The following is a 25,145-nucleotide window of genomic DNA, read 5'->3' on the forward strand; positions in this document are numbered from 1 at the left end:
TGTGGAGTAAACTCCACAAGTATCAAATGGAATCACCCTGTTATGTAGTGAGGGTACAGGTTGCTGGGTGTGGTGTAGGTATGTTTTTATGGCATGCACTTAGTGCTCTAATCCCACTTAAGCCTCATGATCACCAGAACATATTTGAACATCACTGTGGATCAGATACGCCTGGTAATGTTGCACGTTTACCCCTACTGCTGTTAATCTTACTACCAGTAAGGTTAACAGCAGAGATAAGGGTTAAATATTCTCAACTGAAGTAAGAATATTTAACCTTTTCTGGAGTATGTATGCAGATGCACACACAAACTTTGAATTTGATGTTGGAATTGGACTACATATTACCATTTAGATTTTAATTTCTAAATTAAAATTTCAGCCTACTGGAAGCATTTTAAGGCTAATGCATAATTTTAGTATGCAGCAACCTACTAAAGTGGTTAAAAATTGGCATCATTTAGGAATATCTCATATTGCAAATACCTTCATGAGTTGCCACGATATTGCACCACTTCAAGAAAGTAACACTTCACCAATGAAGAAGATAATTGTTACTTATTCTTGGCGGATACCACCATCCAGACGGCACAGTTTCGAAGTTTATTGGCTTCTCATTGGTGGGTGGGCAGGTACCCTGGTGTTGCCAGGATGACAATCTAGTTATGAAGTATAACTCGGCAATATGTACACCGGTAAACTTTCATGCAACATGAGGCTTTGGGCCTAAGATGCTTTCAGTCTGATAACTAGTTACACAACATCAAGCATTTCTGATATTTTGGAGTTATACTTCATAACTGTGGTTGTACTGTGGGTTTTCATCACTGCAACACCACAGTACCTGCCCACCCACGGATGAGAAGCCAATAAGCTTCAAAAGTGTGCCCGCCTGGGTGGTGGTATCCACCAAGAATAAGTAACAATAGTCTTCTCCATTGGTGAAGCACTACAATTTCATGGCAACACGTAAAGGTATTCACAATATGAGATATACTTAATTGATGTCAATTCTTAATCACTTTAGTAGGTTGCTGCATTTGTACTAACCTGTATGTTAATTTCAGCCTACTCAATGCACTTTTTTCTCAATGGAAAAAGTTGTTCTTCACCCTTTGTTCTAAATACATCACTGTATTTACTAAATACGGGATACAACTTTCCCACTGATAGAAGCGGATGTTAGCCAAAATTTTAATTTAGAAATCTTAAAATCTAAAACAGTAATGCTTATCAATTTTTAACAGCAAACTCAAAAATTCCAACCCACATATAACAAGAAAAGCCCAGACAACAAACAGCCTAAACCTAAAAATAAAAGACAGATGCCAGTGCCTTTTAACTGAAAAAAAAAAAAAAAAAAAAAAAAAAAAGTTCACACCCACACACAATTTAAGATAAATTAAAATGTTTCAATGTAATTATACATGTAATTTATAACAGATTAGCACAAAAACAATTTTAAAATCTGAGGAAGTGATTACCTACCAATCACTGTTGTCTTGGCTTATAATACTAAATTATCAGGAATTCATATCAAGAAGTTGATGAAACTGATTTTAAAGGTTAATAAGACACTTAACACAGGAAGTATTTAATTCTATATTGGTATATATGAAAGAATCAAGTAATATAATTAGACCCAAACAGTCTACAAGGAATGCTAGCTACACAAACTCTCCCTTAGCTGGTACTGCTCAATATCATGCAATTAGGCTCCTTGTGATCACATAATCATTTACCAAACCCCAAAAATCTTGTCAATCAAGGTCTCATTATAGAAATTCAAAATGAATTAATTTTGTTTAATTATTAGGACTGTTCTGGTCCAGTTTTTATCAATTCATCTTTGCATATCAATAAACTAATTAAATATTTAGTGGTTTAAGATTTCCATGAAAGAAAATACAAATCACCACTATTATCTGGGACATGAAAAGTATAATCTTGACAATATGGATAAAACAAATTCTGAGGCACATGTGCTCATGCATATGGCTGAACTGTTTCCCCATCAACCATATAAGACAATCTCAATACCTTCATCTTTGAAGAGAGCCATTCATGGAAGAAAGTTTGGCACTTATAAAATGAGAAGAGAACACCAATAACAAGGATTGCTGAGCCACCTGTCCAGGAAGTGTAAAATTTTACACACACACATGCACATTTATTTATCTCACTTATTTTTAGAGTATTTGTCATATATCATTTGAAATTTTTGAATTTGATGTTAATATTCAGGTTTTACAATTTCAAAATTTCCCTAATCAAGAGGGAGTTTTTCGTAGTGAGAACGATGCTGCCTATACTTGTTTAGCCTAGAACCACTATCAGTGTATTTCTGAAATGAAATTAAAATCAATTATCTAAAAAAATAGTTGTAGTGCGATGAAGAACAGAACAACTGCAATAATCAGAACTGTGTGTGTGTGGTGCAATTATATATATAAGAATAAAACCAGTCAGAGTACAAATGGCAAATATTCAACAGTTTCCAAAATACAGCAGCTTTGTTATTTAAAGCATTTGGTATATAGAGATTCCAAATTTCTACAGCAGATCTAAGCTGGAAACTAAAATTGGCAACATTCCAACAGACAGGCTCAAGGCCTGTCTGTTGGAACCAGTTATAGATAATTCCTCCACAATTAACAATGAATTCATGGAGAATTAATTGTTAACACTGGCTTTACGACATTCAGTTCATAAAACAGCAAATTCTCAATGGGAAGCATTCAAGGAATCTTGGAATGCCACTAGACTTTTCATACCAACTAAGAAATACTGTTCAAAGTCTAGGCCTAAATGGATGCGAGATTAACTAATGAGACATGTGGCAGAGAAGAAACATGTATGTATGGGATGTATATAAAGTATCAAGTGACACAGAAACTTATGGTAGATATAAACTAGTCTGTAAAAATACTTTTTATACAGACTAGTTTAAGCCAAGCAAAGGCAGTCTACAAGAAATCTTTGGCAAAGGATACAAAGAAAAAGAGCAGATTTTTTAACTTATATAAACTCTAAAAGGAAGGGGATGAATCAGATTGGTCCACTTGATATTGGTGGTTCGACTATTGATGATACTGCTCAGATAGCTGACAAACTGAATGAGTATTTTGCACCCACATTAACACATGAGGAATTCTATAAGGAAGGTAAGGACAGAAGTTTACTAAACTCTTAACAGGGAGCTAAATTAACTTCTAATAATGGAGAGCAAATCGGAGGAGAAATTGAAGTTAACATAAAAAAGGCAACCGGGGGGGGGGGGGGGGGGGCATCTATCCAGTTATATTAAAGGAAGCAGGAGAGTAACTAAGCAAACCCTTAGCCATAATTATAAGGGCATCTTGGACTCAGGGAAAGTCCCCACGGACTGGAGATGTGCAAATGTATCCCCAATTCATAAAGAGTGACAAGTAATTACAGACCTGTTAGCATTAGCATTAGTAGAGGCATTTGATGCAAGAAAGCAAGCTTATGCAGCATCAGCCAAAAAAAAAGAAAAAAAAAAAAAAAAGTAACATAAATAAATAAAAATAACCACTTCCACTTCACCCCTCTGTTCGTTCGAAATACCTGTCCAGCTGAGCCTTAAACTTATTTAGGCTATCAACTTCCACGACAAGGGATGGAAGTCTGTTCCACCCACCAACCACCCGCTGGCTAAAGGCAAATTTCCGCACATCTATCCTACATCTGTCTTTCCTCAATTTGAATTTATGCCCTCTCAGGTGATTTTTCTGAGCTAGAGGAAGAATCCCATCAGCATTGAGCATGCTCAAACCATTCAAGGCTTTGTACACCTCTATCAGATCACCCCGCTGGTGCCTAGTTTCCAGACACTGTAATTTGCAAAACTTAAGCCTTTCTTCGTAAGAGAACCCCTTTGTCCCATTCACCAATCTAGTTGCCCTTCTCTGTACTCGTTCCAGCAGCTCTACATCCTTCCTGAAATGAGGCCTCCAGGCCTGTATACAGTACTCTAGGTGTGGCCTGACCATTGCCTTATACAAGGGAATAATCACCTCCTTATCCCTGCTAGAAAAATTTCTATATATCATTGACAATACACCATGAGCTACTCTTGCAGCTCGTCTGCACTGCTCAGAGAACTTCATATCTGCCTGCACCACCACCCCCAGGTCCCTTTCATTCTCTACCACTGTCAGTGTAGTACCACAGAGTTGATACGTTGCTCTGGGGTTGCTGTTTCCCATATGTAGTACTTTACATTTGTCAATGTTAAACTTCATTTGCCACCTCGAAGCCCATCTGCTCAACCTTTCCAAATCCTGTTGCAGCAGCATAGTGTCAGTAGTGTCCTTGACAACCCTGCCAACCTTTGTATCGTCTGCAAACTTGGACATTAAGCCTGATATACCATCATCAATATCATTTATAAATACAGAAAACAATAAAGGCCCCAATACTGAACCCTGAGGGACTCCACTAATAACATTAGTCCACGATGAGCAGTGTCCATTGATTACCACTCTCTGTCTTCTCCCCCTCAACCACCCCTTTATCCATAGCAGCAACTTGCCTCCAATGCCACACTGCTCCAATTTGTGCAGCAGTCTTCCATGTGCAACAGTATCAAAAGCCTTTCTAAGATCCAAGTATATAATATCAAAGTTATTCCCTGCATCCAGTTCTTTTGTGACTGCATCATAGTATCCAATCAAATTGGTCAGGCAAGACTTCCCCTTAACAAAACCATGCTGTGTCCTAGCTATAACTGAAGTCTTGTCTAGATGATCCTGCAGTGCTTCTTTCACCAGTGCCTCCATTAATTTTCCGGGAACAGAAGTTAAACTCACAGGTCTATAATTACTTGTGTCAGCCTTTGATCCCCCTTTGTGAATTGGGGTCACATTTGCACATCTCCAGTCAATGGGTACCTCCCCTGAGTCCAAGGAAGCTCTCATAATTATGGCTAAGGGTTTGCTTACCTCCTTTGCTGCCTCCTTTAATATAACTGGATAGATCCCATCCACCCCAGGTGCCTTTCTTGTGTTTATCTTCAACAATTTCTCCTCCACTTTGCTCTCAGTTATTACAAGATTCTCTAGCTTACTGCTAGAGTTGAATACACCTCTGGCATTCCCCTCGCTGAATAACTCCTCATGTGTGAACAGAAGTTAGTTTAACTTCTGTTCCGGGAAAAATTATGGAGTCACTGGTTAAAGAACAATTGCAGGATAATCTAGACAAGACTGCATTTATAGTTCGGACACAGCATTGGTTTGCTAAGGGGAAGTCTTTTCTGACCAATTTGATTGGATACTACAAAGGAACTGAAAGGAAAAAATAATTTTGATATCCATATGCTTGGATTTCAGAAAAGCTTTTGATACTGTTGCGGATAAAAGACTTCTGTACAAATTGGAACAGTGTGGCATTAAGGGCAAGTTGCTGCTATGGATAAAGGGATGGTTTAGTGGGAGAAGACAGAGTGGTAATCAATGGACGCTGATCATTGTGGACTAATGTTATTGGTGGAGTCCCCCAGGATTCGGTGTTGGGTCCATTGCTGTTTTGTATATTTATCTATGATATTCATGAAGGTATATCAGGCTTAATGTTCAAGTTTGCAGATACAAAGGTGAGCAGGTTTGTTAATGACAATATGCTATTATAACAGGATCTTGAAAAGTTGTAAAGATGGACTGAGAAGTGGCAACTGAGATTTAACATTGCATTTGTCAAAGTATCACATATGGAAAGCAGAAACCCTAGAGTAACCTACCAACTATGGGTAGGGGGAAATGAAAAGGACCTTGTGCAGTCAGAAATGAAGTTTTCTGAGCAATGAAGACAGGCTGCCAAAGCAGCTCACGGTGTCTTGTTAATGATATACAGGAATTTTTCTAGCAGGGATAAGGAGGTGATTATCCCCTTGTATAAAGCAATGGTAAGGCCACACCATTGAGTACTGCATAGAGGTCTGGAGGCCTCATCTTAGGAGGGATGTAGAGCTACTGGAACGAGTACAGAGAAGAACAAAGAGATTGGTGAGGGGAACAAAGGTTGCTCTTACCAAGAATGACTTAAATTCTGCAAATTGCAACGTCTGGAGAATAGGCACCTTAGGGGTGATCTGACTGAGGTGTATAAGGCCTTGAATGGATGGCAAGCTCAATGCTGATGGAATTCTTTCTCTTGCTCAGATTGTACACCTGAAAGGGCATAAATTGAAGATGAGGAAAGACAGTTGTAGAATAGATGTGCAGAAATTTGCCTTTGGCCAGAGGGTGGTTGATTGCTGAAACAAACTTCCATCAGTCCAGCATAGTCGTTGTGGAAGTTGATAGCTTATATAAATTCAAGGAAGAACTGTACAAAATTTTGAAGCAAATGGGAAGGGTTTTTTTTGGCCTACTTTTGCTATATAAGCTTGCTTTCTTGCATATGTCTTTACTAATGCTAACTTTCATTTACAGTTCATTCTATTTCACTCTTGGGTAGGGCAAGCATATTCATTCTCTCATTCTCTCTATCGGGGAAAAGCGACTAAGACAATTAATGCAAAGCATTAACTATTTTCCAGAAACTTTTTTTTTTCTTTTTTTTTTTTTGTAAAAAATAGAAGTTTACTTACTATTTTTTTGATCTCCTGTTGCAACTTCTGCTAAATACCTGTAATAATCGCCTTTCATCTTCAAGTAGAAGACTTTGCTTTCTGCATTACTTGCTTTGGGAATCAAGTATTTGTCCAATAAACCCTAATAAGGAAAATAACTGTCACTTTCATTCCATATAGTTAATAATTAAAACAACAGTTTTAAGATACTAGAAAGTTCTTTTTTAGCACACATTTAATGTCAACTGTGACTGTAATTAATCCAAGATGTTTGGCAAGAACATTTTAACCCTTCAGGCAGTCATGCCAGGATTCATAACTTAAGGTTTTATAAGTGGAAAAAAAAAAAACAAAAAACAACAAGCATGGTCATTCAAGATTTTTTTTTTTTTGTAAATATTTTTCCCATTGTTATTTCATTTATGTTCTCTGTAAATAAACTGTATTCTTAAACCTGATTGCATATCCAAATTTTAGATGATGTTGCAACTTCTAATAGAAGTTCTGATTAGTATTCTGGCTGATAACATCTTAATACTGTAAATATAAATTTATTACTTTTTCAAGCAGAGTAACTAAAACAAAAAGTTGCTCTTTCTAACCCAAATGAAGCATGGGTTAAAAATAATGACCCAGAATTCAAACTATGCATGTATATGAATATTTTAAAAATTTTTCTTATTATTTTGCATATGTTCTCCATAAATATAAAATTTCACACCCCTAACATTATTCATTTTTCTTTTTTAATGAAATCCCCAAGCAAGAAAGGCATTAGAGACCTATAGTAGTCAATACCATTTGTGCACTGAAGAGTTGAGAAGGTGAAAGAATATATATTTGTTAACATTAGACTTGAATTTCTGTAGACTGTAATTCTCAAGAAATATGTATGAAGGGAGATTGTCCCAGCAAACAGAATTATTTAAAGGAAGATAAAAAGTTGGACAGTGAAAGGATGCAGACTGGTTGCGGCATGCATTCGAAGCAGTTTGTGTGTGTGAGAGAGAGAGAGAGAGAGAGAGATACGAAGGTCATAATCACAACGTGTAAGGCAATTATAAAAACACACCTGGATTACTGTGTCCAAGTATGCGGACCATCTGAAAAAAGAATAAACCTGAACGGGTCCAAAGATGGGCAACTCACATGGTGAGAGCAGCAAAAGGGCAACCACATGAGGAAAGACTCAGATTATGTTGACTACAGAGCATGGCAACCAGGCACCTCAGAGGGGTTAGTAAAATGAATGAAGGCAGAATTTTCGCTGTTATAGAGAATTCCAGAAGTTGGGGGCATTAATTCAAATTACAGGGGAAGAGGCTTATCCTAGATTGTAGGAAGTTTTCATTTAGCCAGTGAGTCAACAATTGCTGGAACAGGTTTCCTTTGCAAGTAGCTGAAAAAATTTAAATAAATTTATTCAACTACTTGCATAGTTGAATATGTGAGGTGCCTGGTTGCCCTCTTCCCAATCTCACCATACGAGTTGCTTCGGACATATCTCCAAAGTATGTAAAATGCATAATCAATAAACTAAATAAACCAACACAAATCCGATTAATGCCATTTTATATGATTTAACACTACATCCATCTGTATATTATTTTATTACTTAAGATGTTAGTTATAGTGGTAGAGTCTAATGGTGTATTTATAATCAAAATTTAGCAGGTTATAGTGTATACCGAGAAACCAACCGGTACGATATAACGGCCCAAGAAACAAGTACCTATGCATGCACCCATGGCAACCTGGAAAAAATATACATATACAGTGAACCCCCGCTATTCACGGTCGCTGATTTAATATAAAATGAAACCTAAAAAAATGTGAATTTTAAAGCACCACGAACATTTTCCGCCATAAAAAAACATGGGCGTGGCTAAAATTATCTTTCACGGACAAAACAGCGCTCAGTGGGTGGGGGGGAGAGGGGTGAAAAAATCGCGAGCATAGAGGTTTCGTCGTTTTCTTTTAATTTATATGCTTACAGAAGTGATAAATCTACCGTTTTGCAGTGTAAAACAGACTTTTTTCGAGTGTTAACGGAAGAAAGTGACTTTATTGTGGACAAGTTCTTTCTAACCCGTACAAAAATATGGCTACGAATAACAAGGGAAATGTGAAAAGATCCAAGAAGGTGATGACATTAGCGAATAAAACTGAGTTATTAGACAAAATTTCTAATGGTGAAAGTGTCTCCTCAGTGGCAAAACATTATAAAATCAATGAGTCAATGGTACGATCGATCAAAAAATCGGAAGAAAAAATCCGCTGTAGTGTCTGTGAAACGCGCTAATTGCTTCAAAAATTTGCTCTGTAACTCGTGATGTTAAATTATAAAAAATGGAAAAGGCTTTAAATCTGTGGATAGAAGACCGAACTAAAAATAAAATTCCGTTAAGTTCACTCATCATTCGTGAAAAGGCAAAACTCCTTTATCAACACTTTAGCGAAACTGGTGATAGCACTGGTGGGATAAGTTTTTTAGCTAACAAAGAAGCTGGTTTGAAAGATTTGTTTGAAATTTCTAATAAATATTATTTAATATTAAATTGTTTCTTATTTTCATTTCAATGCCATATGCTTGCATTTCACTATGTACTTAGTCATATTATGAAGATACGTATAATACATACGTAGACAAAATTTTAGACTAGTTTTTCTTATATATTTCATACTTTGGAACGGAACCCCTTTATTACTATGGGAGCCATAACTCAGTATTCACGGCATTTCTCAGGAACGTAACCCCCGCGAATAGCGGGGGTTCACTGTATATATATATATATGCAATATAATAAGGCGAAACCTTACATATAATTTTATTTTATAATATAATTTTGATAGGTATATAGATACATTGAAAGGGACTTTTTCGAGGGCTAACCCTCTCAATGTATCAACCATAATTAACAGGCTATCCATTTCTGTAGTCATCGTCCAGCAATACCAAATGAAGGTAATGTAGTATTAGATCACAAAACCAAAATATATTACGGTTAACTAAAATTAATATATCCCAATTTAGTAGTTAGCTGGCTAGATGAATGTTAGCCCAACGGATAGCTAATTTACAAAAAGATAATAATACGTAGCTAATGTAGAAAGAGATCCATCCTTTGTTAAACATATACATATGTAGTATATTATATATCGTATAGGTAGCATAAGTATTAGTAGCATACGCTAAAAGTAACACGAAACAATAGTAGCATAAGCTAAAGAAGGCAAACGGAAGCAGAATAAAGTATAGATATAGTACCTCAATCCCCCTCGAATTACTCTAATAGTTCATGAGGTATGAAAAGTAGTAGAGTATTAGAGTAATTCGAGGGGGATTGAGGTACTACATCTATACTTTACTCTACTTCCGTTCGCCTTCTTTAGCTTATGCTACCTATACAATATATAATATACCACATATGTACATGTTTAACAAAGGATGGATCTCTTTCCACATTAGCTACGTATTATTATCTTTTTGTAAATTAGCTATCCGTCGGGCTAACAGTCATCTAGCCAGCTAACTACTAAATTGGGATATATTAATTTTAGTTAACCATAATATACTTTGGTTTCATGATCTAATACTACATTACCTTCATTTGGTATTGCTATCTCATACTACATAGCTATATTCTGGACACCGTTAAGCTGGACGATGACTACAGAAACGGATAGCCTGTTAATTATGGTTGATACATTGAGAGGGTTAGCCCTCGAAAAAGTCCCTTTCAATGTGTCTATATACCTATAATTAACATAATTTTATTTCATAATATAATTTTGATATGTAAGGTTTTGCCTTATATTATATTGCATTTGTATATTTTTTCCAGGTTGCCACAGGTTCTTTGTTTCTTGGGCCGTTATATTGTACCGGTTGGTTTCTCGGTATACACTATAACCTGCTAAATTTTGATTATAAATACACCATTAGACTCTACCACTATAACTAACATCTTAAATAATAGAAAAATATATATTTTTTTAAAATATAAATAATAAAAAATAGTAGGAAAGCTAACATCAGTGGCAGCAGAAAAGCACAATCCACTACATGTTGCTTATAATAATCTAAATTAAAATAGGTTATTATTGTTATGTTATTTGGCTAAGTTCTTTTTCACTCTACTGGTTTGCCATGCTTCTGGCAAATATCCTATTTTAATTTAGATTATATATATAACCAATATTAAGTATAAAATTAAAACATATGCCAGTAGCATGGCAAAACTGTTGAGCAAAAATTTAAACATAATAGTTAAATTAGCATAAAAGTTAAATCAACAGGAAGGGGAAAGCAAAAGTAACAAGACTAAAATTGTAGCCGAAAGTCTCCAAATAATTTAGAAATTCAATTAAAAATAATTCCATTTAAAATTTTAATTAATCTGTCCATATAAGCTGATTAAGCTTACAATATGTCAGTGGTGTGGCTCTGCTCTGGAGTGCTAGTCTGTTCTATAGTTTATTTTTCGTTGCACAAGGACCACAGGTATTCAAATCCTCTGCATTGGTGGTTCGATTGGTTCACCTTTGCAACGATTTGTCTATCGACTGAAATGCAGCGATGCCATGACCATTATTGGGCCCGTGGTCCTATGTCAATATGGGGCATAATGATCAGTATTTTTTTTTTTTTTTTTGTTACTTTTTATTTTCATAGTTTGTTTAGTCTATTGGTGATATTTCATGTATTTTGGAACTGGCATCTTATGGAAGGGGGGGGTGCTAAATTTTAAATTTGAATGGAATTATTTTTAACTGAATTTCTAAATTATTCAGAGACTTTCAGCTACAATTTTCGTCTTGTTACTTTTGCTTTCCCCTCCCTGTTGATTCAACTTTTATTATTAATAGCCATATGGTGCAAGGAAGCCTGAGGCTTATGCAGCACCAGCCCAAAAAAACATTTGTGTTACCTAAGAGAGAGAGAGAGACAGAGAGACAATACTAAAAAAAAAAAAAAAAAGGGGGGGGGGGGAAGAATGATGATATCCAGCTCAGGACACTAGGTGTGCCAAGCCCATACTCACCAGATGCAAGCCTCTGGGGTAATGTTAATTTAACCATGTTTAAATTTTCACTCAACAGTTTTGCCATACTACTAGCATTATGTTTTAATTTTATTCTTAATATCGGTTATGCATTGGGCATCATGTGGAGGATTGTGTATTTTGCTGCCTGTAATGATAGCTTTATATTTATTTTCTTATTTTATTTTCATAATTTTCCTAACTATGTCATTATTCAAATATATATATGGCTTGCACCTCTTACTTCCTTTTTAGCAATGGAGATAATTGAAAATATAGCAAATCTTTCTGAAAGACCCAGAATTTCACTATCAGTCTAATGGGAAAAGAGTTGTTACAAGCAAACAGACACTATGAATTTGTAATGTGCCTTAAAAAAAAAAAAAGGTGGGGGAGGGGGAGAAGCATTGTCTTAATTTCTTCCCTATTTGGTTTCATGACTGTTTATTTATCCAAAATGTTTGAATTCAGCTTTTGTTGAGCCCAAAGCTGAATTCAAACAATGTCCATATCCAACCTCCTCTTCACAGGTCCAAGTTACTCTTTGGTAGTCTTGAATTTATGCAGAGGCAACTATCAGTATATTGATGGCATGAGCCATCAGTATATTGATAGAGTACTTCAAATAGGCCTCTGGGGTTGGGTATACTCATACTATGATTTTTAGTGTTTTCCACCAACCATGGAATAAAACGAAAGACGAAAAAACCCAAATTTTTAAAAATTTTAATATTTACAAACCAAATATTACTGATAGTAATTTTAAAATAAAACAACTGTGATATACAGAATAATAATAGAATGCCGAATTTAAAATGCAATAAAATATACTGGTTAAAAGCGCTAAAATACTAACTGAAGCTTTCAAAGGCTTCTGCCTTCTTTCTCAACAGTGTAATTTCTGTTTTGCGGTGCATCATTAAATACCAGCAGGTTCACGGTGCATCTCACGTGAACGTGTACTGTTCCCGTCAGAACCAGAAGTGGCTCGGGAGCGTTTCAGGCAAAAACGTTCATCCCCTCCAAGGATTACCGCCTCAAAGAGGGGATGAATACGTGTGCCCCTATCTCTATTTATATTTTTCTCAGTAGCACTAATTCGCAAGCTCTCGAGCCACTTGCTTTCTGGAAGAAGCAACATCAAATCTCCCCAGATGAAGCGGTCATCACTGATCGGGCGCATAGATTTTGGGACCGCAAGTGGCTCGAGAGCTTGCGAATTAGTGCTACTGAGAAAAATATAAATAGAGATAGGGGCACACGTATTCATCCCCTCTTTGAGGCGGTAATCCTTGGAGGGGATGAACGTTTTTGCCTGAAACGCTCCCGAGCCACTTCCGGTTCTGACGGGAACAGTACACGTTCACGTGAGATGCACCGTGAACCTGCTGGTATTTAATGATGCACCGCAAAACAGAAATTACACTGTTGAGAAAAAAGGCAGAAGCCTTTGAAAGCTTCAGTTAGTATTTTAGCGCTTTTAACCAGTATATTTTATTGCATTTTAAATTCGGCATTCTATTATTATTTTGTATATCACAGTTGTTTTATTTTAAAATTACTATCAGTAATATTTGGTTTGTAAATAATTTATTGTAAATATTAATTTTTAAAAATTTGGGTTTTTTCGTCTTTCGTTTTATTCCATGGTTGGTGGAAAACACTAAAAATCATAGTATTGATAGAGTAAATGACGTGCATTCAATGGCCAATTTTGGGGGATGAAAAACCACCCCTTCCACAAAAATAAGTCGTGCAATCCTTTCTCAAGACCAACTAACTCTGCTAGAGTGTTACAGAAACCCACAAAAGTACCTACTTTGAACTTGAACAGTAAAAATTAGAGTCATCTCCACCCACTGTGACATAGTACACAGATTTGATCCTGGATATTTTTTTTTAACTACAAAATATAAAACATATGACATTTGTCTGTGATTGTTAATTAGTAAACCTTCAATAAGAAAAGCTGATTTTTAACCGAAAATTAATACAGTGAAACCTCTATATTCATCACGAAAAGTCATCCTAGCCTCGTGCAATTGTCCAAGGGAAATTGCACAGAAGAACTGATGGACCTTCATAAAAAACAGGAAGCAGAAGCATTAGAGGAAATTTCACCAGAGGAGGAAGGGTTAAGTAAAGGCAGCATCCCAACTGCTGACATTAAGGAAATGCTGTCCAACTGGGCCAAAACGCAGAGTATGGCCGAGAAGTGGCACCCGAACATTGCCGTAGTTAATTAAAATATAAATTCATTCAATGATAATGTGATTAGCTACTTTCAGAAAATTTTAAAAAAAACCAGACAACATCGGACAAGTTCTTTGCTAAATTAAGTGCTAGTGAATCATCGGGAAAGGGACAAAAAAAAAAAAAAAAAAAAACCATTGATCACAAGAATTGGAGTTACCTGATGTTTTAATGGAAGGTGACTCCCCTTCTAAGCAATAATTCCTTTCCTCCTCTTCAGCTTCTGCCATCATTGCTCCTCAGTAAAGGTAAAAAGTAAGTAAAGTAAATTGCAGCCATTATCAACCCACTGCAGGATGGAAGCCTCCTCAACAATTCATGCTGAGGGAAATGGACCATAATATGCCACGCTGGTCCAGTGTGGGTTGGCAGATCGATCGTATTGAGCAGTCAGGGGTTTGAACCCCGGTCTACTCAAAGAGCGTGTGCTACTGTATTCCCACTCCTAACCACTCGGCTACGGAAAACCTGTTAAGTAAAGGGACAAAAAAAAAAAAAAAAAAAAAAAAAAATTTTTTTTTTTTTTTTTTTTGTCCCTTTACTTTACCTCTGGTTAAATTTTTATTTATTTAGGTATCAGATTCGGGGCTGGGAATGGATTATTCCAATTTTATTTAATTCCTATGGAAAAAAATAGATTCTATTTCATCCGTCCCTCAGGAAAGGATTAATGACGAATATAGAGGTTCCACTGTAACTCAAAATTAAGTCTGATATTTTGTAATAAAATTTGATTAATAATCTCTACAAATTCTATTCCAAATGTTTGTTTTGTCTAAGCCATAAATGAAATTATACTTTTGATTGTTATTTATCATTAAAAACTGAGCAATTCCATGGAAATAAGCAAATGCCTATATTATGGTGGTCACTATATTTTATATAAAATTATGAAAATGTTGGTTGGAAGTGCCTTACATTTATGTCACTGTTTTGTTGTCGTCCAGAACCTAAGAAAGATACTATAATAGTGTTAATTCTGAGAGTTGAATCTTCTATTTGATTACCATCTTCGCATTTCAAGATTAACTGTATTATTAGTAATACATCAAAATTGTTTGGTAGCATTTTAGAGGAATATAAAAATTATTTGTAGACCAATAATTTTTTTTTGTTTCTTGTTCCCAAAATCAGATTGTAGGCAGTGAATGGCTTGCATTTGGCTCATCACTGAATTAGAGACCATGTGATTGTTGAAGTGAATTTTAGTGCACATAAAGTAAAGTAATATAATAATAGAACTACTTAATGTTTAAAATGGTCTTCACTACCCAGTGCAATTAGTGCTTTTCTGATGACATGATTGAACATGGAAACCAAATGTTTCCAAAAATGTAGTTCCATTGTGAGGGAGCTGAATTTACTTAATGTAGTATTTCATATTTTGATATGTGTGCAAGTGAGCATAAGATTAGAAAAAAGGCCTTGAGCATCTTTTGCTAATAACATGTGGCTAATGTGCACAGCACCATTTCCACAGAGTCTGACAGTTAAATGTCCTCTTTCTTTCTTTTCCATTTCCCTCTTTTGCCATCCATGATTAGTTTCTGGTTGATGTTATCACATGCGTAAGGCTTTGCCTCTGCAAAACATGACTTGGTGTTGTGTATCTTATTAAGTTGATAAAGGGGCACACTGCTTCAAAAGCTACTTTACATATTTTATTTATCACTGTATTGATTGATTCATTCATTGCTTTCAGTATTCATTTTTCAGTTTTTGTATAATAGACTACTGGTTTTAGCGAATTTTAATAAATGCTATTGCATAAGATAATGCACGATTTAAGCTTTAGTTTTGATAACATCAGTTCAAATCCCTCCACTTTTTTTTTTTTTTTTTTTAAAGTTTGTTCTTAATATATTATGATCATCACTAGTTTAAATAAGCACAATCACCCTATTAAGCAACAACTTATCTAATGTAAACAGTATGAAAGGTATTCAAGTCTCCCACAAAAAGCAAATCTCACTTATATTAAGCAAGGATGTTTGTTGCCAGCAGATATAATTTCACACTTTTTCTGAAATGTTTTAAGGATCTATTTAGTTGACTGGCATATTTTACAGTAATAATAATAGGCTTTGAACCTATTTATCTGGTTGAATAAGTTTTTTTTTTCTTGATCATACCATAATTTAAGTATCACATTAAAGCATGCTAAAACTATGTACTTGACAACTACAGTAAACTGTCAAAATAACGACATCCCAAATAATGGAACATTTGAACTATCGGCACATTGAGATTGGACGTTTACATACAGTGCAGATGGCTTGCAGTGCTGGAAAAAGTAAACCGCAAGTCACACGATTATTGTATTTGTTTATTTTCGCCATTCTGGAAGTGAATTTCTTATTCATATCATGGATCATACACAATTATTTTAAATTAAAAAAAGCTCATACAGAGAGAAAAGAAGTAAAACATTAAAGCTTAGTGACAAACTTGATATAATAAAGAAAATGGAACGAAGCATAAGTGGGAGTGGAGTGTATTAATGGCAGAATATAAAATTGGATCATCAACATTGTATGGTATGATATTAAACATTCAAAAAAAAAAAAAAAAAAAAAGCACAAAAAACCTTTAGAATTTGCTGCATTTTCAGGACCTAATAATAAGATACCTGATAGGAAGAATTTACACAAGCCAAAATTAGAAAACTTAAAAAATGTGCTGCACAAGTGGTTTTTATTAAAACGACTTGAAGTTAAGGTAAAGAAACTATCTCAGGATTAATGATTACTGCCAAAGCAAAAGATTTTAAAGAGAAAATGGGAATTGATACAATTGCTTTTACTGATGGGTGATTAACTAAATTTAAGATAAAATACTGAATTAAAAAATTAGATATTGCGGGAGGAAAACAATCTGCTGACACAGAGGTGGCTAAAGAATTACATTTAACAAGCTTGTTAATGACAATCTCACAGCTAACCAAATATACAATGCTGCGAAACTGGTCTCTATTGGAAATCTTTGCCAAAAAAAACAAAACATTGGTAGGTTGCAAAGAAAAAAATGCAAGTGGTTTTAAGCGAAATAAGAAAGAACAACAGTTCTTATGTGTGCAAACACATCGGGTCAACATAGAATTAAGCCTTTAGTAATTGGTAAATACCATCATCCACGAGTCTTGAAGGGAATTACAAATTTGTAGGTTACTTATAAGACCCCTCTCCCCCAAAGTGCTTTAAGGAAATTTTTCAAGATTTACTCATGAATTCATTCCAGCAGTTCGAAAGAATTTACGTGATATGGGGAAGGGTGCAAATTCTAAATGTCTTACTTCTTAATAACTGTAGGGCCCTATCCTCATGAATCCAAATTAGTTTCTGATTGCAGAAATATTTTTTCCTGTTATTTACCATCCAATTGCCACGTCTCTCATTGAGTCCATAGATCAAGGAGTTATCCAAAATTTTAAATGCCCTTACAGAAATTATTTCATGAAACAAATGATTAGCAAATGTATCTTCATTCTCAACAAGGCTTCACATTAAAGATGTGATATATTTATAGCAATTGCTTGGAATACTGTGAATCACTCTTGTGAGAGCATAGAGGAAATTATGGCCAAGTGTCACATCTGTCATCTGATGGATTTAATGTAAGGTCAAGGCAAAGCAGTATTGAAGAAATAATGCAAACAGTCCAATCCACCACAACAGAAAAATCCTTTACATAGCCTTAAAGTTGGAGACATTGATGCATGGTTAGCTGTTGATAATGAGGTCGAATTATCACGATCATTCGCAGATCAAGAAATTGATAGTGCTGTTACTCCTGAGAAACTAGATGTTGCACTTTGTTCAGATGTAGAAGAGGACATTGACACAAATAAAAAAAAAAATAATAATAATAATAAAAAAAAATCAATGAAACAAAGTGATATTAAGAAAATTTTTGAAAAAAGCAGTTAACTATTGCTAAAAAAAAGCCATCAAGAAATGTATCCTCTATTACAGTGGCAGCATTAGAAGAAATGGCACCACCTACATCTAAAGCAGAGATATTTGAAAGGGATCAGCTAGAACAGAAAATTTTTTTTCTCCCTTTATGTTTATATACTAAAGCATGTTTATGCTTTTTTGTTTACATATTACAGGATATATATATATATATTTTTTTATGTGCAAATAATAAAGTTGCATTCTTAATCTATATTTCTTATTTAGTCTCATTATTTTTAACATTAAATATATTAAAAATAAAAAACTTTCTAGATAATGGAAAAACTGAAATCAATCCCCGAATGTGCCATTATTCCGAAAGTCTACTGTATTTAAGCAATGTAATAAAATTTTAGAAGGAAACAATTTAGTATATTTTGAGCCAAATGGACATCAATGAAATATTAGGTCAGAATTTTAAAATCTGCAAATCCACAAGAATAATTGTTCGGATATACTATTCTTCACTATAAGTAAAATACCGAGAACTATTCAAAAAATGTTTTCAGAGGTATGGGTTTTCATTTTTACCCAAACCTGTTGAGAAAAGTGTGCCAAATGGTAATTATATTTAACTACAGTAGAAACTGTTTAGTTTCTCAGCATAGATTAAATTTAGAAAATGATCTATGAACATGAGAAATAAAGGTGTAACCACAAAATAGGGTATATCTGCTAGTGAAATCTTGCATCAGTGAATAAGGAAAGTGCATTTATCAATGACAATGAAGAACATACTCCTAGCAATGATGTATACTTAGATGTACACCAATGCTAGAAGTATAGCAAATAAATCTGAAGTGCTGGTCAAGGCAACAAGGGTGGATATTGTTGAGATATTAGAGAAATGGTACCTCACAGATATATGGAATGCAGAATATAAAGAGTACAAACTGTACAGAAAGGATACACAGGATAGGAAGGGAGGAAGGGTTATGCTGTTAATTAAGAAACAAAATCTAAGGCAGTGCATCCAGTTGACATGGGTAGACGATGTAATGTTGAGTAAGTTTGGTTTGCTTTCCCAGTGCTTGTGTCCAAGCACTGGGAAAAATTTCCCAGTGCTTGGACACAAGGCCTAAATGGATGTCAGATGAACTACTAAAACATGTGGTAGAGAAGAAAAATGCATGGGATGCATATAAATTATCAAGTGACACAGAAGCTTATGGCAGATATAAGCTAGTCTGTAATCAAGTCACAAAGGAGATTAGGCAAGCAAAGGCAGATTAAGACAAATCTTTGGTAAATGAGGCAAAGAAAAACAGCAAAGACTTCTTTACTTATGTAAACTCTAGAAGGAAGGGGATGACTCAGATTAGTCCCCTAGATACAGATGGTTCGACTTCTGATGATCCTGCTCAGGTTGTTGACAAACTGAATGGGTATTTTTATCTACATTCACACATGAGGAATTCTGTACGGAAGTGAAGGACAGCAGCTTTCCAAACTCTTAACAGGTAGCCAAATGATTTTGTAATAACTGAGAGCAAAGCGGAGAATAAATTGTTGAAGTTAAACATAAGAAATGCACCTTGGGTGGATGAGATTTATCCAGGTATATTAAAGGAAGCAGCAAAGGAAGTACCACAAACACTTAACCATAATTATGTGGGCATCCTAGGACTCTTTTCTCTCTCTCTCATGGTAACTCGGGAATTTTTTTTTTTTTTTTTTTTGGCTGGTGCAGCACAAGCACCAGGCTTCCTTGCACCGTATAGCTAATAATAATAAAAAATTGTTAAATCAGAAAAAAATGACTTATCAACTTAGACAACTGTATAACAGTTAGCATCTTCCTGTGGTTCTATATTTGAAGTAAAATGTTGAACTATTCTAGTTTGTACTAAAAAAAAAAAAAAAAAAAATTATATATTCAAAATTTTTATATTTTAACAACGTTGTGCACACCTAGGAAGAAGTACCTTCAATTTGGGATCACTTCCAGCCCGACTGGTTAAGCCTATCGTTCACACTGACTGTCGAAAGAAAACGGCTTGTACATTAAATATATAGATAATGGTGTACCTGGTCTGCCATCATGGGGCAGGGTGTGAGCAACGTTGGGTCCCATTAGGGGCCCCAGCAACTAAATGACAAGAGGAACTGTACATGACGCCACACATATACAAAATCCATACACCTTTAAACCTCTGCCATTGACAGTGTTCTGTTTCACACCCACAATGCACACTACGCAGATATGGGGACCCCCCTGGTGCCGTTTGACACTAAACACACTACAGCAGGCCCCCGTTATAACACGGTTTGCTTTACGCTAATTCGCTATAACGCTGTTCTTATATTATAACCCGTATCTGACTATAACGCTGTCACAGATCACTATAACGCTCTTTTACAGATTACATTTTTGACAAATTTAACGAAATCGTTTCATTTGATGGAGTCGATAGCTTGAAAATGAATAGCAAAACAGCATTAAAACGTTTCCCACGCCGACTTGAGGAATTTTCCCACGCTCAGTGAAATTTTCTCGCACGCTAATTTAATTGCAGTACAGTGACTTGTTACGTAGTTCAGAGATCAACATTTTAAAAAATGATCGAATATATTGCTTGTAATATTTGGGTTATATGCATTTATCCGAAGTCTAGTCATCACTCAGTACAGTATTAGACATCGTGCGTAACGGAAAGTTTACTTGAACATTGTATCATAATTAATTCAACCAACGCAGTTATATTTTCGAAGAGCTAATAATGACCGACAGGAATGAAAAAGCAACAACGTCTGGGCGCAGTACGAAGACTATAAATGTAAGAAAAAGACTGAATTTGAAAATTAAATTAGACGTTTTGAAGCGAATCGATTCCGGTCAACGACAAGCGGATGTGTGCCATAATTTAGGACTTGCAAGTTTAACTGTAAGAACAATTATAAAAAATTAATTTTATCAGCGGCAAAGATAGCTGTTCCACTGCAAGAAACTAGGACAGCTATTAGGATTGAAATGGAAAGACTAATTTTATTGAAGATAATATTCCAACGCAGAAGTCAGTTAAGTTAAATATTTAAAAAAAAAAAAAAAAAAAAAAAACAGAGAGAGAGAAAGAGATTAGCCAATATGATGATCTGAAGAAAACTCGTCAAAAAAAAAAAAAAAAAATGTGGAACCATTTAAAACTGGTAAGGGCTGGTAGAATACATTTAAAACCCAGGGAGAAGCCGCTAGTGCAGATCAAGGAGCCGAAACTTTCAAAAAAGAACTTGTTAAAATTATTGAAGAGGGGTATTATGTGTTATATTTCTCAACAAGTTTTTAACATAGATGAAGCGGGACTTTTGTGGAAACGAATGCCTAAAAGAAGTTTCATATTGAAAGAACAAAAAATATGCCAAATTTCAAAGCGGCGAAGGATCAGTTGACTTTATTGTTGGGTGGTAATGCTGCGGGCCATTTAAAATTAATACCCCTTTTAGTTTATTTGGAAGAGGGCCAAAGTTCAACTCAAAATCCACACATTTTCCATTATTAAATTCATCCATTAAATTAAATCAATTAAATTCATTATTTTAACTGGAATTTTAAGTTTACTTTTGATACGCAAGTAGTTACCACATAATTATACGTATATAATGCAGAATATTTTATATGTGCAAATATTTGAATATTAAATATTTTGACCGACATTTGTGCATCTTTTCATTACCGTTTATTGTTGATTAGGAAATATCCTATGGCACCGACCGCAGCTCACAAATACATGTTACCTTATGGGAAAGTGGCGCTCGCTTAGTGCGGATTCACTTAGCGCTCTGTTTTTCCGGAACGAATGATCAGCGTTAAGCGGGGGTCACCTGTACTTATCAAATTGCGTGGCCAGTGTGATGTTGTCAGTTTGACATGACATGACATTACATAAGCACTGGGGAAACAAAATGAGAGTAGAAGTATGTTATATGGAAAATTGTTATTATTAACAGCTACTGAGATAACAAGAATGGCCAAGAAATCAAAATGTTTCATAACAAGGTATTTTAAGTTTATGGATATTGAATAATTGATTTGTGGGTTGGTCACTCACTCACACTGTAGCACAGTTTTACTGGATGATTAACTTTTTGTACCAGCATGTTAAGAGAGACTATGAGAGAAAGTAATGAGAAATCTTGATCTGATTATCAACAGTGACATTTCATGCATTAAAAATATCAAGATAAACTAACCACTTATTGGTAGTAATATACTGATGTGGGATTTTGCTTATATTAAAAAGATGGCTACATGGTCTTAGGCAGTTTAAATTCTTTTCAGTGGGGCCATCTGATGATGTCACCAACTGCAATTCTAAATGGGAGGCAATCAGAGAAGTAAAGTTACTATGCATTTTGTGCCAATTAAGAGATATGTTCAAGGTAGCCAAGTGGCAAGGAGCGACAGTGCAGCAGCACATGCTGCTTGTATGGACCGTGGTTCAAGCTCATATCTGTTAAACACGATTAAATTCATGATTTACTGTAAACTTCTCTGACCTGGTGCTTGTGTTGGAGTATAAACAACATAAATGGATGTCGGATGGGACTAGTGGCAGAACAAAAATGCAAGAATGATTATAAATTATCAGAGGATACACAAATCTACAATAAGTACAAACTAGTCTGCAATCAAGTCACTAATGGGATTAGGCAACCTAAGGCAGACTATGAGGTCTTAGGCTAAAAATGCAAAGAATTCTTTGCTTATGTTAACACTAGAAGGAAATCGACAAATACATGGACCCACTTCATATGAATAGTATTAATACTACTGATCCTATTCATTTTCTTAACTGAAGAAATATCTAAGTCCACATACAAAGTTTTTAAGGATGGGAAAAAATCAACAAAGTATATCAAGTTATAAATGGGAGCTAAATTATTTTGTGATGACTGAAAAGAAAGTGGAAAAAAATTTGTTGAAGCTAAAAGTAAAGGCAGCTAGGGCTGATGGAATCTAACCAATTAATAAGAGCAAAAGAGACAACCAACAATAATTATGACAGCATACTTGGATTCAGAGGAACTATGAATAGATTGGAGATGGGCAGTGCCACTTATTCACAATGAGAGATAAAGGGTGACATGAGCAATTATAGACCTAAAAGCCAATTCCCCCCCCCCCCCACCACCACAGAAAATAATGGAGCCAGTTATAGGGAACTCACGGTATGGATCTGTTTGGGGGAGATCAACTGCATTATAGTAGCTGATCAGTCTACAAAGCATTAGGATACTATAACAAAATGAACTAGATTTAAAAAAAAAAAAAAACACCATTCCACATGGAAGACTGCTGTGCAAATTGGGACAGTGTGGCATTAGGGACAAGTTACTGCTATGGATAAAACAATATTTGAGTGGTAGAACACAGAGGATGGTTTATAAATGGGCACTACTCCTTTTGGACTAATATTATTAGTGGTGTTCCACAATGCTCAGTGCTAGCCCCCTTAACTATTTGCAGATGATACAAAGGTTGATAGGGTAGTAATGACATAACAGAAAATTGTGCATACAGGTTGACAAAGAACAGTACCACACTTTCATGGAGAATAAATAGATACTGTGGTAACTGTATGGTCTGACAAAAGTTCTGAAAATGGAAGAAGATGGACTGCTAGGATAGCTCATCAGGTTTGGTCAATGATATACAGGAATTCTGCCTACAGCAACAAGGTGTCAATTACTCTACAATATAAAGCAATGGTTAGGATGTCTTGAGTACTGCATACAGGTCTGAAGTCTCAATTTAAGACAAATATGGAAGTGTTTGATTTTGTGAAGGGATAAGCAACAAGATTATCAAAGACACAAAAAAGTATGCTCAACAAGAAAGACTTCAGTTCTGCAAACTGGATTTGCAAGTGCCTAGTTCTCAAGCAAAATGCTTGAGAACTAGGCACTTGCAAAGAGTGCTTGACTGAAGTGTTTAAAGCTCTGAATGGGCCAAATAAACTAAACTAAATGTTGATGGCATCCTTACTCTTTCTTAAGCAACACACATAAAGGGGATACAAGTTTAAAATGATAGAAATCCCCTTCTGCATACTTTACTAATTATATTGCTCTTCTCCATATCCATTCCAACAGGCCGCACAATTCTCAAAGAGAGGCTTCTAAACCTTTATGCAGTACTCAAGATGTAAACTAACTACTGCTTTATACAATTAAATAACACTGAACAACAATTTTTGAGTTATACCTTGTTACAGTAATGAAAATAAGTTTACTTGATAGATTTTGGGGTGCTAAACACAGAAATAGTGCGTAAAATGGCAGTGGTGCTTGTTTTCAAAAAAGTAGTTTTTTAATATTTATACAATGTATTTTTTATTTATATGGCAGTAAGATGTAGCCACAAACATACCTATATCAAACACTGGGCCATTTTGCCTTTCACTTGTATTCAGCTTTGGGAGCATCCCTTTTCATCATCCAACAATAACTGCCTAGCATGGCAGCACTCCATTTGCTTTTGTATCTTTGTTCCATCACTGCGATGTCTTGATGGAAGTGCTCACCATATTCATCGCTGACAGCACCACAGTTTGGCAGTAAAAAATCCAGGTGCGAGTGCAAGAAATACATCTTCAATGACATGTTGCACCCCAGTTTTTCGTAAGTAGTAACGAGATCTTCCACAAGCTGTGTGTAGTTGCTGGCTTTAAAATTTCCTAGAAAACCAGTCAAAACGCTTTCCATGCAGATTTCTCACTATCATCACTAAGGACACATTCAAACTGTTAGTCTTTGAAAAGTTGCCTTATTTGTGGAGACCAATGAAAATGCCTGTAATCTTTTCTGTACTAAGTTTTGGGAATTTCTCTTGTGAATGCAGGATTGTTCTCTTCCAAAGCCTTCATGAAATTTTTTTTATGAGCCCCAGTTTGACGTGAAGTGATGGAAGCAAAACTTGATTTAGATCTACCAGAGGTTAAAAAACTATGCTCTTCATTCCAGGCGTTACTGATTTTCTTTGAGGCCAACTCCTCTTCTCAGAGTGTATCCTTGGCACAACTGTCCCACTCGCAGAGAAAGCAACAATACTTAGTGTAACTCTTTTGTAGTCCTAATAAAATGGAGATTGCCTTTAAATCATCACATATCTGCCAAGTACGCCTAAGGGGATGTTCTCAGTGTTTTAGTATGTTTCTTTTTTGTGGGCGGAATACACGAGAGGTATTGAAGGCAGCATATTTCCATTGTGTAATAACACAGCCAAGGCCAACCTTAGAAGTCTATTAATAGTCACCATTCTTCAGGAACATGCCTCATGTTCATTGCTGTCGTTAGACC

At 35.4% G+C, this 25,145-nt stretch overlaps 1 protein-coding gene across 2 annotated transcripts in view; it reads right to left on the minus strand.

Moving 5' to 3' along the window:
• Window positions 1-25,145, minus strand: part of LOC150084451 (14-3-3 protein zeta) — a 111,324-nt gene that overhangs the window by 52,700 nt on the left and 33,479 nt on the right. For both annotated transcript variants that reach the window (XM_090376085.1, XM_090376084.1), the window contains exon 3: window positions 6,614-6,737. In XM_090376085.1, the coding sequence (XP_090232211.1) occupies window positions 6,614-6,737 (124 nt within the window). The remainder of the gene's footprint in view (window positions 1-6,613; window positions 6,738-25,145) is intronic.

This window comes from Mastigoproctus giganteus, chromosome 6, assembly GCF_048544385.1.
Source record: "Mastigoproctus giganteus isolate SK-2022 chromosome 6, ASM4854438v1, whole genome shotgun sequence".
Taxonomy (NCBI): Eukaryota; Metazoa; Arthropoda; class Arachnida; order Uropygi; family Thelyphonidae; genus Mastigoproctus; species Mastigoproctus giganteus.